Source organism: Podarcis filfolensis (genome assembly GCF_964270895.1).
Source record: "Podarcis filfolensis genome assembly, chromosome: 8".
Lineage (NCBI taxonomy): Eukaryota > Metazoa > Chordata > Lepidosauria > Squamata > Lacertidae > Podarcis > Podarcis filfolensis.
The window spans coordinates 81,238,965-81,254,829 of record NC_139611.1 but is presented as its reverse complement, the minus strand read 5'-3'; the positions used below and the strand labels follow the sequence as shown (position 1 = coordinate 81,254,829).

The following is a 15,865-nucleotide window of genomic DNA, read 5'->3' as shown; positions in this document are numbered from 1 at the left end:
CAACAAAGGTCCGTATAGTTAAAGCTATGGTTTTCCCAGTAGTGATGTATGGAAGTGAGAGCTGGACCATAAAGAAGGCTGATCGCCAAAGAATTGATGCTTTTGAATTATGGTGCTGGAGGAGACTCTTGAGAGTCCCATGGACTGCAAGAAGATCAAACGTATCCATTCTTAAGGAAATCAGCCCTGAGTGCTCACTGGAAGGACAGATCCTGAAGCTGAGGCTCCAAAACTTTGGCCACCTCATGAGAAGAGAAGACTCCCTGGAAAAGACCCTGATGTTGGGAAAGATGGAGGGCACAAGGACAAGGGGATGACAGAGGACGAGATGGTTGGACAGTGTTCTCGAAGCTACTAGCATGAGTTTGACCAAACTGCAGGAGGCAGTGGAAGACAGGAGTGCCTGGCGTGCTCTGGTCACGAAGAGTCGGGGGTCACGAAGAGTCAGACACGACTAAACAACGACGAAGGAAAAGCGGGGCATTCTGGGATCAAATCAGAAACCGGGATGTCTTCTCTAAATCAGGGACATCACAGGAAAATAGGGACCTCCTGCTGCTGTAACTGTTTGATTTTAGGTATTGCTGCTGGATTTCCTATTCATTGGTTTTTCATAAATTTAATTTGTGTGCTGGGTGGTGGTGGTGGCAGAAGTTGCAAGAGAGGCCTGATTCTGTTTAATTCGGAAAATGGCAAGCATCTTCGCTCCCTCCTCTCAGCAAAAAAACAGTCCGATGTTCTACATTCCTGAGTCATCCTTTGGGACCTTTTTGGTTTCGCCTCCTATCACCACCCAGCCTTGCAGAGGGGGCTGTGGATAGTAAATTCCTAGGAATTGTGAGCGCACCATCTCTTCAGGGGGATCCTCCTAACTGCACATTTGTTAAATGCTTGCAAAACTATTTATTGAAATTACAGCCTACTGTTTTTCTCCAAAGAGCCTCAGGTAGCGTACGTGATTCTTCTCCCTTCTCATTTAATCCCCATACAGCAACTCTGCAAAGTAAGTTAGGCAGTGTTATAAGAATTTTAAGCACATGTCTGAAACCCCACAGAAAAAGTCCTGAAACCATTTTGTCCCTGCCAAATATTTCTCTGCAAGGTCGAAGGAAAATGGAAAAGCCTCCCCATTGTCTTTTCGTTCACAAATCCTGTGTTAAGGGTATGTATATGAATACCCTGTATATGAATATGTCTGTATATGAATAGGGTGAGCCTGTGACCTGGCTCAGGAACTAAGTATTTATTTATCTTTACAAAAGACTGGCCAGGCTCTCCAGGTAATCCAATCAAGTGACCATTAATAGGTAACCTGCCAGACAGGTGATAAACAACACACTCAGATTTCTGCTGTAGACCGCCTTTTCTGTGATGCATGTATGATGTTTCTGGGGGTGGTCTTGGACTCCAGGGCGGGCAATTTAAAATGTCTATATAAGGGCAGGAACACCTTTGTTCTGGGTCCTCCTCCATCCTCCTGCGGCGTGTAAGGGGAGCACCCTGTTGCAACAGCTTTAATAAAGATCAGGCTTACTATCTGCTTTGATTCTCAATATTCTCTGGTTGGCCTCTGTTATTTTCTCCTACCGATAGGGAACCCACTTAAGGACTCTCTATGGGCTCTTGGATACCCCATAAGGGAAGAAGGGCAGATTTTGTTTACAACAGCAGGCAGTGAGGGGCCCAAGGAAGGAAAAATTAGATATAAATATCCAAAGAATAGCACCAATAAGGACGAGTGAAAATGGTAAATAAGTCCTTTCTCATCCTTCCTGGTGACAACCCTATGATCCCACCCCCGCTAGAAACACATGGAGTACGCCTGTTTTCAGAGAAACGTAGAATTGTAGAGTTGGGACCCCAAGGGTCATCTAGTCCAACCCCGCACAATGCAATGTTTTATGGAGTCTCACCTCTGTCCTCCTTTCCCCAGCCAGGTGGTTGGGTACCACTGAGGGGTTGCATCCCCTGCCTCCCAGGAAGAGCTTAATGGTGATGGGGAGACCAACCTGGCACCATCCATCGGCCAGTGTCGATGCAGCTGCTGCAGTGCTTTTCTTCCCTCTGCGTTCCATTTTCCTTTTGTATCGCAGCTGTTTTTGTATTGTGAGCCTGCAGGCGAGGGATGGGTTTATCTTTTCATATATGCACAGTGCTTAGAAAAATTTAGGTATAAGTATCTAACAGCAACCCCTATGCGTCCTGAGGCCGTCTTTCCTTTTAAACTTGGAAAAAATGTTTAAGTGTCTCTCTGGCTAGCCTCACAATGGAAGAGCAACCTTTGCCCGCCTTAGGGAAACAGCAAACGCCTTGTCCGGAGGGAGTAAGAAGGGAGTTGATAGCGTGACCCTGGAAGAAGACTTCTTCCCTGCCAGGGACAGAGCGTTTTTCTTGAGGCAGCAAAGATAACCGAATACCCTCCCTTGCAGATGGAGAAATCAGGGACAGGAGCAGGAGGCATTTCTGAACATTTACAAGGTTTTGATACTTAAGTGGACTTTAGGGAAATGGTCTCTTGACCTGGAAGAAAAAACGATTTGGGAATTGGGTTAACAATCCCAGAAGGGATTGTGCTATTGTCACAACTGTTGCCTGACTAAATAAATCTCAGTCCACCGTGTGGGTTTTCGTTGATCAACGGATTAAATGTATATGTGAAAAAACACTAGCCCTGAAGAATAAAAGAGATAACTTGCTTTGATTGCAGATCAAAGAGTGTATGTTCTAATCCTTTCACTCTCGCACAGAAAATATTATCTTCTAATCCTTTCACTCTCACACAGAAAGAGATGCCTGTTTCAAGTAAAACCACAGTGCATCCGACTTCACAGAGACCAGTCCTCTGTTTGAAGGGCTGTGTAGTCCAAGTCTGGCTTAAAAATAAGGAACCCTAAGGCCACTCAGTATGCTTCATGGCTGAGGAGGGATTTGAACCCTGCTCTTCCAGGTCCTGGGTTCAAATCCCTCCTCAGCCATGAAGCGCTCTGAGTGGCCTTGTTGTTGTTTAGTCGTTTAGTCGTGTCCGACTCTTCGTGACCCCATGGACCAGAGCACGTCAGGCACTCCTGTCTTCCACTGCCTCCCGCAGTTTGGTCAGACTGGCCTTAGGGTTCCTTATTCTTCCAGGTCCTGGACGTGGGTGGCGCTGTGGGTTAAACCACAGAGCCTAGGACTTGCCGATCAGAAGGTTGGCGGTTCGAATCCCCGCAACGGGGTGAACTCCCGTTGTTCGGTCCCAGCTCCTGCCAACCTAGCAGTTCAAAAGCAGGTCAAAGTGCAAGTAGATAAATAGGTACCGCTCCGGCGGGAAGGTAAACGGCGTTTCCGTGCGCTGCTCTGGTTCACCAGAAGCGGCTTAGTCATGCTGGCCACATGACCCAGAAGCTGTACGCCAGCTCCCTCGGCCAATAAAGCGAGATGAGCGCCGCAACCCCAGAGTCGGTCATGACTAGACCTAATGGTCAGGGTCCCTTTACCTTTACCTTCCAGGTCCTAGTCTGACACTCCAACCACTGGCTGTCTGCGTGACTAGGCTGGACGGACAACCATCAGGCATGGCTGTGCAGGGATGCTAGCTCATGGGCTTGGGAGCAGCCAGCATGCTTAGTAGGAAGTTTTTTTTTTTCCTTTTGGAGAGGGGACACCACCTCAGCATCTGCTGCCAGAAGCAGCTGCCTCACATTGCTTAACAGTAGGGCCGGTCCTGCAAGGATGGAATAGAGCAGAGTGCTCCTCCTCAGCCCTCTCTCTCAGGAACACACGCTGATAATGCAAAGGGCTCCAGTGGGCTCTGTAAAAAAACAACAACACTTGCGCTCCATTCTTTCTTATGGTTCCCTCTTCTGAATTGTATATTTTGATTTGCGTGGTTCCTGGAGCACCTCCTGGTGGCAATGTGTCAGTACTGCAGTTGCATCTGAGAATGCTTCATAATGTTTTCAGGAGTCTCTCTTCCTCCTCCGTCTCTGTAACTGGGCAGAGGGGAGAAGCTAGCTTTTTATTTTTTAAAGCAAAAGCAGTGGTCCTCAAGTTCCTAATAAGTATCTTGGCTGCAGAGTTATGTGTATAGATGCACACGTTTGAATGCGTGACAACCGAATTATTTTACACCTTTCAATACTTAATGCATGTAAAGTGTGAACACTCAAAAAGCGGGGAGCTTAAGTAATGTACAGTGGTACCTCGGGTTACATATGCTTCAGGTTACCTACGCTTCAGGTTACAGACTCCGCTAACCCAGAAATAGTACCTCGGTTAAGAACTTTGCTTCAGGATGAGAACAGAAATTGCGCGGCAGCAGTGGGAGGCCCCATTAGCTAAAGTGGTGCTTCAGGTTAAGAACAGTTTCAGGTTAGGAACGGACCTCCGGAATGAATTAAGTATGTAACCAGAGGTACCACTGTAATGCTAAATATATAGGCTCGGAAGTCCAGAACTTGCTCTGTGACGCTGCCTGTTAAGACAAATCTGGCATTAAATGTGGAAGCAGCAGTTTGCCTCAAGGGGAGGGGGTTTAAATATCTAAATTTGAGAATGAAATGGGTTTTATGCCTGCCAGGAAACCACATCCTCTGTGCCAGAAACATTTCCCCTTCTTCTCAGGTCAGCGCAGAAAACAGCCATGATTTTGACTCCCAAGTGGAGGGAAAGGCACTCTGTATAATCTCAGAGACACCCTTATTGTTGCTGCTCCTGTTCTAGGCACTGCCATGTAAATCACAGCTAGGAGTTGAGCCCTGTTTCAAATTACAGCGCAGGGCTAGACTGTGCCTTGTCTAACGGACGAGTCATCCTCTCCAAAAAAAATTCCACCACTATCCCTCATGAAAGGGGACGGTTTCTGGCAAAGAATTTCTGGGCATGGCGGCATGGAGCAAAGTGTTCTCTGTTTCTCCTTTTGGTGGGTCATGACTAAACCCATTTCCTCCCCTCAGATATTGTAAACAGATTAACAGTCCTCCTCAGTTCCATCATTGCAACCCTCAAAGGCTGGAAACTGGGTTCAAAAAATGCCTTCTGGCCCCTCTTCCTTTCTCTCTCACATGCAGGGCACTGTTACCTTGTGAGAAAAGGCAATGCCCTCTAATTTAGTTACCTGTACCCAGGTTAGAAAGGGACGTGGGTGGCACTGTGGGTAAAACCACAGAGCCTAGGGCTTGCCGATCAGAAGGTCGGCGGTTCGAATCCCCGCGACGGGGTGAGCTCCCGTTGCTCGGTCCCTGCTCCTGCCAACCTAGCAGTTCCAAAGCACGTCAAAGTGCAAGTAGATAAATAGGTACCGCTCTGGCGGGAAGGTAAACGGCGTTTCCGTGCGCTGCTCTGGTTCGCCAGAAGCGGCTTAGTCATGCTGGCCACATGACCCGGAAGCTGTATGCCGGCTCCCTCGGCCAGTAAAGCGAGATGAGCGCCGCAACCCCAGAGTCGGCCACGACTGGACCTAATGGTCAGGGGTCCCTTTACCTTTACCTTACCCAGGTTGGAGAAGCAATAGGCCTTGATGTTGAACTCCCATCAGCCCCAGGCATCATGGCTCACAGTGAGGCATGATGGGAGTTGGGGTCCAATATCACCTGGTGGTTCGACATGTCCCCTGTCCTGTACTGGGACGGCCATTTTGCTTAGAGGAGTTGGTTTTCTGCCGGGTGCTACTGGAGCAGGAAAATTTGCCCCGGCTAAAATCCTTCCTTTAATGCAAAAGGGGCAAGAGAGTCCCATCTCTCTCTCTCTCTCACACACACACACACATCTGGTAACCCAATAGCTATGGAGGCTGCCAAACAGACACTCCCAGCACAAGGCAAAGCCAGATCTTGCTCTGATTTCCCAAGAACTTGAGGTCAACAAAACAAGCTGTGAAAATACGAAATTGCAGCGAAGGAGTGTAACCCCTTATGTGTCAAAAGCCTGGGGTTATCTGGGGCCATTTGAAAAAGAAAAGAGTGCCCTTCTCAGATGGGCTATACGTTCCGGGTTTCTTTTGCCCAACATCTTCAGATCTTTCCAAAGGCCTCGGGCACAAAATGGAAAATGCCATTTCCAACACAGGCGCGCGTGTACAGCTGTTGACATCTGGTTCCAGATGTTTTCTTCTGCGGCAGCTACATGGAGCAGAGCTCCCTCCCAAAAGGCCACACCCTGGCATGTTTTGTGGGACAGCCCAGGGGAATTGGGAGACACCCTGCAAAAGTTTACCATGTGAGAAAAGCTGATCACCCCCTCCTCACAAAATATGAGGAGCCTATCTAACCACACCCCAAGCCACCACTTCTTCTGTATTTTGGAATAGTGACTGGATGTTGTGTTTGCTTATTCCTTAAATATTTTTTGAAATTCCGCTGCTTGACCCAAAACACCCCCCGCTTCCATTTCCCATTTATCAAAAATAGTTTTGCCCCTTCGAGAGTTCAGGAATGTAGGAAGAACTGCCTTAGAATACCGGGTTAGACTGTCAGTTATTCAGGCTCAAGATAATCTCCTCTGACGCTAGCAGTGGTTCTCGAGGGGTCTTTCCTGTCACCTGATCTTTTTAACCTGGAACGGCCAAAACCTGAACCTGGGATGTTCTCCATGCAAAGCAAGAACAGGGAACAGTTGCTGTGGTCTTCCAGTTGCAGCACCTTTGTAAACCACCCTGTGCGTCTCTTGATGAAGAGTACCGTATTTTTCGCTCTATAAGACACACCAGATCACTAGATGCACCTAGTTTTTGGAGGAGGAAAACAAGAAAAAAAATATTCTGAATCTCAGAAGCCAGAACAGCAAGAGGGATCACTGTGCAGTGAAAGCAGCAATCCCTCTTGCTGTTCTGGCTTCTGTGATAGCTGCGCAGCCTGCATTCGCTCCATAAGACGCACACACATTTCCCCTTACTTTTTAGGAGGGAAAAAGTGAGTCTTATAGAGCAAAAAATACGGTATATAAATCTAATACGCAATGATATCTTGACCACTGGCCGTGTGGACAGGGGCTGATGCAAACTGGATTTCAATCACATCTGGAAGGCTGCGGATGGTTCATCCCAGCTCTAAGGATGCTTTTTAAATTTTATTTTAAAGGTGCAAGTTGCTACCCTTCAACCTCCAGCATCCTCCCGCTGCCTGCAAGGTCTGCAGAAATCAAATCTTAAAACTAGTTCACGGTGGTGGCAGCTCCATCTTGCCTGCAGAGCAGAAGCGTTAACAATTCATTGCACCCGGCTGAAAAGATCTCCTGCAGCGCTCTTCACTCTCTGCAGCTGGTCAGCTTGAACTGTCACTAACATTACACAGCAATTCTTATTTATTTAACACCAATACACCCCTGTACATTTTGTACCCGTGCTGGATGGGTTATTGGACAGAAAATTAACGCAGTGTAGAAATGGTCTCTAAAAACGCTATTAAAAATATTCCTTCCAGTAGCACCTTAGAGACCAACGAAGTTTGTTATTGGTATGAGCTTTCGTGTGCATGCACACTTCTAAAAATGCTGTTACAGTGGTACCTCGGGTTAAGAACTTAATTCGTTCCGGAGGTCCGTTCTTAACCTGAAACTGTTCTTAACCTGAAGCACCACTTTAGCTAATGGGGCCTCCCGCTGCACAATTTCTGTTCTCATCCTGAAGCAAAGTTCTTAACTCAAGGTAATATTTCTGGGTTGGTGGAGTCTGTAACCTGAGGTTCCACTGTATTTCCCAGTAACCAGGTGTGTGAGCAGAGACGGCCATTGCCCAGGCACGGAAACTGGTACTAGATACAAAACTCAGCATGGTGAGGCTCCTTGCCATACCCTTAAAACAAGTTTCTAGTCCTTAAGGCTTCAAAGGAAGGCTCAGCAGCAACTGGCCAGCACTTGATCGGAGTCTGAGAAACTGTATGGGTACAGCAGTGCAGCCAGAGCAGGATTTCCCAATGGTTAAAGCAGCAAAGCATTAATGCTCTGACTCTTTCTCTGTACCCCCTACAAGTTTATACTCCAGCCAGATTATTATTCCCAAGACAAACAGCAGCATATTGGAATTGAAACCAGTTAGAAGCTGGTTAAAGCTAAACTGTGGTTAGCACACAGGAGAAAGTGCTGCTCCAGAGAGAAAGGGAGGGAATTCACACGGAGGGACCCTGTGGGAGATTGTTAGCCTGATGTCGGTCCTGCGTCCCCATTCTTCCACTTTCCTTGTGTTCTTTGCAACTAGGGTGCCCCCAATGCCCTTAATCCAAGACAAACCATTAGGATGCCACAAAGCGACAGTCCAGACTCAACACATGCAACTGCGAGACATTCCTGGAACGAGCATTCCTGAGGCATGACTGCCTGCAAGTTTAGCTGAAAAGAATTTCCTGCCCTTTATAACGTACGGAGAAAGGTTGGTCCCGGGGATGAGGCAGATATTTTAACAGAGGATGGGCCTGGCAAGAGGCACCAGAGGCTGCCACTCGCTCCCTTCCCGTCTCCAAATAATCTATAGCCGGGGCTCAGCAAATGCCACTTCTTTGCAGGCCGGCTGCGCGAACATAAGATTTGGTGCTGCGCACAGAATTCAGGATAGTGGCGTTGCAGTTCCAGAGTTGTAAGAACACTTCACGCCAGCAGAGGCTGATCAGCTGCTTCAGTGGGATTAAGCTACCACATTCCTTCACTTTGGGAGGAAGGAAACAAGAAGGAAGGAAGGAAGGAAGGAAGGAAGGAAGGAAGGAAGGAAGGAAAGCAGCAGCTAGCAGATTTCCTTCCTAAGGAAATCAGCACTGGAAGGATAGATCCTGAAGCTGAGGCTCCAATACTTTGGCCACCTCATGCGAAGAGAAGACTCCCTGGAAAAGACCCTGATGTTGGGAAAGATGGAGGGCACAAGGAGAAGGGGACGAGAGAGGACGAGATGGTTGGACAGTGTTCTCGCAGCTACCAACATGAGTTTGACCAAACTGCGGGAGGCAGTGGAAGACAGGCGTGCCTGGCGTGCTCTGGTCCAGGGGGTCACGAAGAGTCGGACACGACTAAACAACAACAACAACAAAGCAAATTTCCTGGCACTAAGCTGCAGAAAAGGTCTATGAGCAAGAACAGCCCATCTCATAAGGGTGAGATCATCACAAAGCAGGGAGGCAAAGTTGTGTGTCTATGAAGGCTCCCCCAGGAGAAGTCCACCCAGCATGACCCAAATTTTTGGAGGCAGCAGTGCCGCTGCTACGGGGAGGGAAGCTTTGCTGACCCAAGCAGGAACGGAGCATCCCCACACTGTGGTTTAGCCATTGCAAATCCGAGACGAGAGCAGCCTGCAAAGAAAAGTTGTGTATAGGTCTCCGTGACCTTATTTTAAGTGGGGGGAAAGACAAGACACGGGGGGGGGGGGGGAGGAGACAACTCAAATAAGCAAAGGGCTGATGCACCTTACCTTAAAATGCATGGGGAGAAAAATATTGAGGGGAATTTTAAATCTGTGCAATAAGCTAAACCATGGTTAATGCTAAACCTAATAAACATTAGTGAAAGCCGAAGTGTCTGGCAGATGATCACTCAAAACTTGGTTTACTACAGCACAGTACAGTTAAAAACAACAGTGAGATCAGCCATTCCTTGAGAGCAGTTTGAATTCTTTGTTGCTCTTCACTCCCAGGTCTGGCTTGTGGATGTTGATGGCTTCTTAGCCACAGTTCAGGGAGGCGGCCTGGGCTTAGAAGTAATGCTAAGCTTTGGTTAGTGACAACTAAGGTTTGCAAACTATGAACCATGGTTAACAAATGGCTTTTAGCCGTAGTTATCAAGCCAGAGTTAAGCAGGTGGGCTGGGATTATATGTAATGCTAAACCATGGTTTGGCATTATGTGAAAATCAGTGGGGGGGGCAGTTAAGAGAGACATCACAGAAATTTACAGCAGGTAATCTCCACCACCCCCCAATAATACTAAAGCCACTGAAGATCCCAAAGGAAAGGAAGTAATTCACACACAATTAACACTGTGTTAAAAACCTGAATCTTGCTGTTAAATGAAAGCTGGATTTTACACCCAGTGACACATGCGCAGTCCTGGAGGAAATTCCTTACTCTAAACCTTGTGAGAAGAAACAGGAGGAGGGAGAAGCAGAGGGGTTGTTTTGGTGTATTATTATTTTTAACTTAAAACACCCAAATGAATTTATTAAATCCAGAGTCTGTTATTAGGATGTAATGATGAGAAACGGTGTTTTGCTATCTTTTGTTCTGATCATCAGCTCTCTTTATGAAACGGAGACACAACTTGGAGGAAAACTCCTTAATAACAATGTCCTAAATACCCGCACAATGGCATGGAGGTCACAATGATTACTGGTTTGAGTTTTGCTTTTAAACATAGAGATTTACGGAGGGGCGGGGGGAAGTGGGTGGGTGAGGTGAGGTTTCTCTCTCATGGATACAGCTTATCACATCGAACTCCACCAACATTTCAAGCGGTCTTCCTCCCACCCCACCCCGCCCCCTCCCGAAAACCCGCCCCAGCCGCCGCCGCATGTTTACTGGAATAGAAAATAAAACGCTTTGGACCCTGGAGGGCCGAAGCAACTCTGCTTGCCTCCCCCACCCATTTTGCTTTCTGTCCATTATCCAACAGTGAGAGTGTCAGGTTAGGGATCTTAAAAAATAAACGCGGGAGCAGGTTAATCTTTCTTCTTCTCCTCCGCCGTTTTCGAAGGGAGTGCTTCGGCCGCGCCGTCTGGCAAGCTCGCCGAGGTGGCTGCGGGAATGTCGGCGGCTCCCCTCTCCGTCGCTGCTGCGGGGGCACCGTTTGCCGGGCCCTCTGTTACCGCCCTGACGGCCCTGTTGGCCAGCACTGCAGGGCCACCGTCCTGCTGAGCAACGCTCGGCGTCGCGGTCCGAGATACTTGGTCCTCCCCGCTGATCCCGAACTCGTTGACGCGGGTCGGATCCACCCGGTAGATCCACCGCTGGTAGAGGTAAATGAAGAAAACGACATCTGTGGGGGGAGGAAGAAAGGGCAGGCGTTACAACGGGGTACAAGAGAGAGGAGCCCTTTGGCTCGGAGTTCTCCATAGATTTGTCCAAGGATCACAGAACTGTAGAGTTGGAAGGGACCACCAGGGTCATCTAGTCCAACCCCCTGTAATGCAGGAATCTTTTGCCCACGACCGGGATTAAGATGCTCATGCTCTACTGACTGAGCTATCTCAGACCTCTTGGAAGCCTGTTTAGCACATTTATTTAATATTTCCACACACACACACACACACACACACACACACACACACACACACATATATATGTGTGTGTGTGTGCGCGCGCACACACACACACACACACACACACACACACACACAGGAACTTGTACGTATAAGGCAGCTGTTTACCAGCTCCATCTGGTACGCAGGCTGAGACCCTACCTGCCCGCAGACTGTCTCGCTAGAGTGGTGCATGCTCTAGTTAGCTCTCACTTGGACTACTGCAATGCGCTCTACGTGGGGCTACCTTTGAAGGTGACCCGAAACTACAACTAATCCAGAATGTGGCAGCTAGACTGGTGACTGGGAGGGGCCGCTGAGACCACATAACACCGGCCTTGAAAGACCTACAATGGCTCCCAGTACGCTTCTGAGCACAATTCAAAGTGCTGGTGATGACCTTTAAAGCCCTAAACGGCCTCGGCCCAGTATACCTGAAGAAGCATCTCCACCCCCATCGTTCTGTCCGGACACTGAGGTCCAGCTCCGAGGACCTTCTGGCGGTTCCCTCCCTGCGAGAAGCCAAGTTACAGGGAACCAGGCAGAGGGCCTTCTCGGTAGTGGCACCCGCCCTGTGGAGCGCCCTCCCACCAATGTCAAAGAGAACAACAACTACCAGACTCTTAGAAGACATCTGAAGGCAGCCCTGTTTAGGGAAGCTTTTAATGTTTAATAGATTATTGTATTTTAATATTCTGTTGGAAGCCGCCCAGAGTGGCTGGGGAAACCCAGCCAGATGGGTGGGGTACAAATAATAAATTATAATTATTATATACAGAAGTCTGCACATTGTTCGGGAAACACTCAACAGAATCACAGAATTGTACAGCTGGAAGGGACCACCAGGGTCATGCAGCCCAATGCCCTCCAACGCAGGAATCTTTTGCCCAATGTGGGGCTCAAACCCATGATCCTGACATTAAGGTTCTCACGCTCTACCAACTGAGATATCATTGGTTCGGGGTGGGCGGTCATAGAAAAAGCCCCCCTGAGATACACAGGAGGCGGGGTGGGAGAATACAATGAGACGCAGGAGGGAGAGAAATTACCGTCTCGAAGGCAGCCTATTCTGTACATCATGGGCATTTTGATGACGAAGGCAAACAGGTCGTCGATGAAGGTGTTGAGGGCTTTGTAGGTGAGCATCCGCCAGGGCAGGTGAGCAACAGACTTCAGCTTGTAGTTGATGAACAGCTGAGGCGTCATGGTGATGAAGCCTGGGAGGGGGGACAGGGCAGGGCAACAAAACAAAGGCAGGCAGGAAAAGAAAAAGTCAATGCTGGAGTAGTTAACGCAGAAGTCAGCAACCTTTTCTGACCAGTGGGTGCACTTCTAAGTATTGAGAGTGTCCTGGGGTGGGGTGGATGACAAAACACAAAATTAGAGACACGGCCATCCCCGGGAATCTGTTGCTTACCAGGGGAAGTCAGCTATGCCCTGCTGCTCCAGATCATAGCTGTCAACGTTTCCCTTTTTTAAAGGGAAATTCCTTATTCCGAATAGGATTTCTCGCAAGAAAAGGGAAAAGTTGACAGCTATGGTCCAGAGTGTGGAGATCAAATAATACACACACACACACACAGTGGCTGATTCTGTTGCTGTCTAATAGGCACATTTCTGTTATTTTTTTATTGATTATAGTTTAGAAATTATTTATTGTAATTGCAAAGATTGAATTCTTGTTTAATTCTTATTTGCTGACCTTTGGTTTTATTGTGTACTATTATATCCTAATGGATTATTGAGTGTTATCATACTTTATTTAATATAAGTTGCTTATTTTAAAGTCAAGTTTTTATTATGACATTTTTGCATTGGATCAGATTGTTACAAGGTGCGCAATCTTTGTTTCTTCAACAAAGAAACCGTAACCTGCCTTGCGCATAGTAATATAGAAAGGCGGTATGCAAATTAAAATGGAAAAGAAAGGAAATTTCACAGAAATTGGTTAGGAAGTTCCTGTGCGTTTTGCCCCATAACTTTCTTTCCAGAGATTTGCTTTTTCTGTTTATCAAAAAGAGAGAGAACGCTTTGGAGTCTGGGACAACCCTGGGTTAATGGATGAAGAGAACATAATTCACATGGAGATGCCCAGTTCCGCACGTGGGGAGATGCAAGCTGCCAGGCCACACAGAACGCTGCTTTAGGAATGCTCCAGTTACTCACCGAAAGTCAACAGGAACCCATAGAGCATGCTGAGAACCCAGGAGTACCAGCCCTTGTGCTCCATGTAGAGGAGGCTGTAAACAGCGTAGCAACCCAGGAGGGGGAAGAGGATCCAGGAGAGATACCGGAAAGCCATCTGCAAAGGTGAACAAATCGAGACAAGTTCAGAAGGAATAGGAAAGTCCACAATTGGGAAAATTAGAAATGGAGGGAGATCCAGAGGTGCCTGACTAGCCACCCACATGTGCAGGTGTGATGTGTTGTTGTTTTTTGGTTGAATTTGTTGTAACTAAGCATTTTAGTCTGTTTTCAAAGTTGCATTTTAGATTTTTGCAGTTTGCCCCAGGTAAAAAAAGATAAAAGTAAAGGGCCCCTGGACGGTTAAGTCCAGTCAAAGGCGACTGTGGGGTTGCGGCGCTCATCTCGCTTTTGGGCAAGAGAACCGGTGTTTGTCCACAGGCAACTTTTCCGGATCATGTGCCCAGCATGACTAAGCCGCTTCTGGCGCAACGGGACACCGTGATGGAAGCCAGAGCGCACGGAAACGCCATTTACCTTCCTGCCGCAGCAGTACCTATTTATCTACTTGGACCGGTGTGCTTTCGAACTGCTAGGTTGGCAGGAGCAGGGACAGAGCAACGGAAGCTCACCCTGTTGCGGGGATTCGAACCGATGACCTTCTGATCGGCAAGTCCTAAGCTCTGTGGTTTAACCCACAGCGCTACCCACGTCCCTTAGGGTAACTAACTAACAACAATAATAGTAAATGAAGGGGACAGGTTAGGTTACCCAAAAACCTGTGTAGTCACCCCCCCCAAACCAGGCCTCAATACTTTTAAATTACTTTCTCTGAGGATTTAGTAGCTAAAAAAGCATTAGCTAGCATTAGCTTTGCTGTAACAAAAAGAAGCTGAGAAAAACAAAGTGTCCCCTTCATAATGACAACAACCAATTCCCTAGCCGGTATGCACTTGTACAAATCACCACCATGGAAAATAGCTCCCCTCCCCATAGTATCTGGAGAGGACCCTCTCCTAGAGCAGTCGCTAAACTCACGTCATCATAGACTTTGGTAGACGATTCAATGTACGTTGATTTGTCTTTGAAAGTCAAGCGTGGGAGGATCCCGGCAATTTTGTTTTCCCGATCCAGCTGTTGCAGCATTATTCGAGGGAGGAAAGAGCAGAGAGAGGAAAGGCGTTAGGAGACAGACATCAAGGGAAGGGAATCCAGCGAACTTGAAGCAAATGAGGTGAAGCCCACGATGCAAAGGGAGGCAAAAAGTGTATTCATTCCAGCCCTACTGATGTGCAGGAAACTAGGATTCCAAAATGCTTTTATGATCCAACTCCACGTGATGCGGTTGCGGCAGCAACAGCATAACCTGTTCACACTCAAATTGTCCCAGATCCCCAGCTTTCTCTGAAATAGCTAGAGGTCTACCCAGAGTTCTAAGCATCCTGGAGAAGCAACAACAAAAAAACCTAACGCAACGGTTCTATTACCAAGAGTCTTTTTAAGTACCGTATTTTTCGCTCTATAAGACGCACCTAGTTTTTAGAGGGGGAACGCAAGAAAAAAAATTCTTTAAAGGGAGTGCTGAGCAGAGCCTGTATGCATCCCAGGCTCTGCTCGGTGCTCCTTTTCACGAGCCGTGTGGAGCGTGTGTGCGGCGCTTGCAGGCTTTTCCCTGAGGAGGGAGAAGGGCAGTCCATCACTGACAGGTTGCCCTTCTCCCTCCTAGGGGAAAAGCCCCCAAGAGCAGCACACAGGAAGAAACAGATCATGGCTAAGTCAGAAGCTAGAACAGCGAGAGTAAGCGCTGCGCACAGATCCCTCTTGCTGTTCTGGCTTCTGGGATAGCTGTGCAGCCTGCATTCGCTCCGTAAGACGCACACACATTTCCCCTTACTTTTTAGGAGGGAAAAAGTGCGTCTTATAGAGTGAAAAATACGGTAACTCTCGAGCCCTCATACAGAAAAAGCACAAGGGCAGGTGAAATAAAGCACTGCTTTGCACAAGGCAGTTAACATGTACTGAAGTTGGTTCTCAGACTGCTTCAAAAAGGGATGCAGGGAATTCGAGGAGGGCAGGGCTATCAATGGCTCTTATGCTGCAATGGCCACCTGGAACTCTCAATGTTTAGAGACACTACGCCACTGGATACCAGTTGCTGGGAAGCAACAGGGTTTGTACGTGTTTCTGGCCCTGTTTGTGAGGAATCTGGTTGACCACTGGATCTGGAGAAGATGGGCTGCCGGGTTGATTAAGCGAGGTTTTTCTTTGGTTCCGAATGGCTGGGCTTGAGCAGTTACCCAAGTGCTTTCTCTTCCTAGTCAGTCACTGCCAGCTCAAGCCCAGTTAGTTTCCTTCGCCCCAATTATTTTACACTTGCTTACATTGAGACAGGACCACAATACCTCAGGGACCGACTCGCCCCATATGAACTGACTCAGACCCTGCGCTCATCATCCAAAGCCCTTCTTTGTGTTCCTCCGCCACGAGAGGTCCG

General features: G+C 47.9%; 1 protein-coding gene across 2 annotated transcripts in view; it reads right to left on the bottom strand.

Annotated features, from left to right (window-relative positions):
- Nucleotides 1–9,482: 9,482 nt before the first annotated feature.
- The window catches only part of CLPTM1 (CLPTM1 regulator of GABA type A receptor forward trafficking), a 32,618-nt gene continuing 26,235 nt past the window's right edge, over nt 9,483–15,865 (bottom strand). For both annotated transcript variants that reach the window (XM_083627233.1, XM_083627234.1), the window contains exons 11-14: nt 14,410–14,505; nt 13,354–13,489; nt 12,237–12,404; nt 9,483–10,925 (exon numbers count right to left, since the gene is read on the bottom strand). In XM_083627233.1, coding sequence (XP_083483359.1) covers nt 10,609–10,925; nt 12,237–12,404; nt 13,354–13,489; nt 14,410–14,505 — 717 coding nt within the window. In that variant the 3' untranslated portion in view covers nt 9,483–10,608. The remainder of the gene's footprint in view (nt 10,926–12,236; nt 12,405–13,353; nt 13,490–14,409; nt 14,506–15,865) is intronic.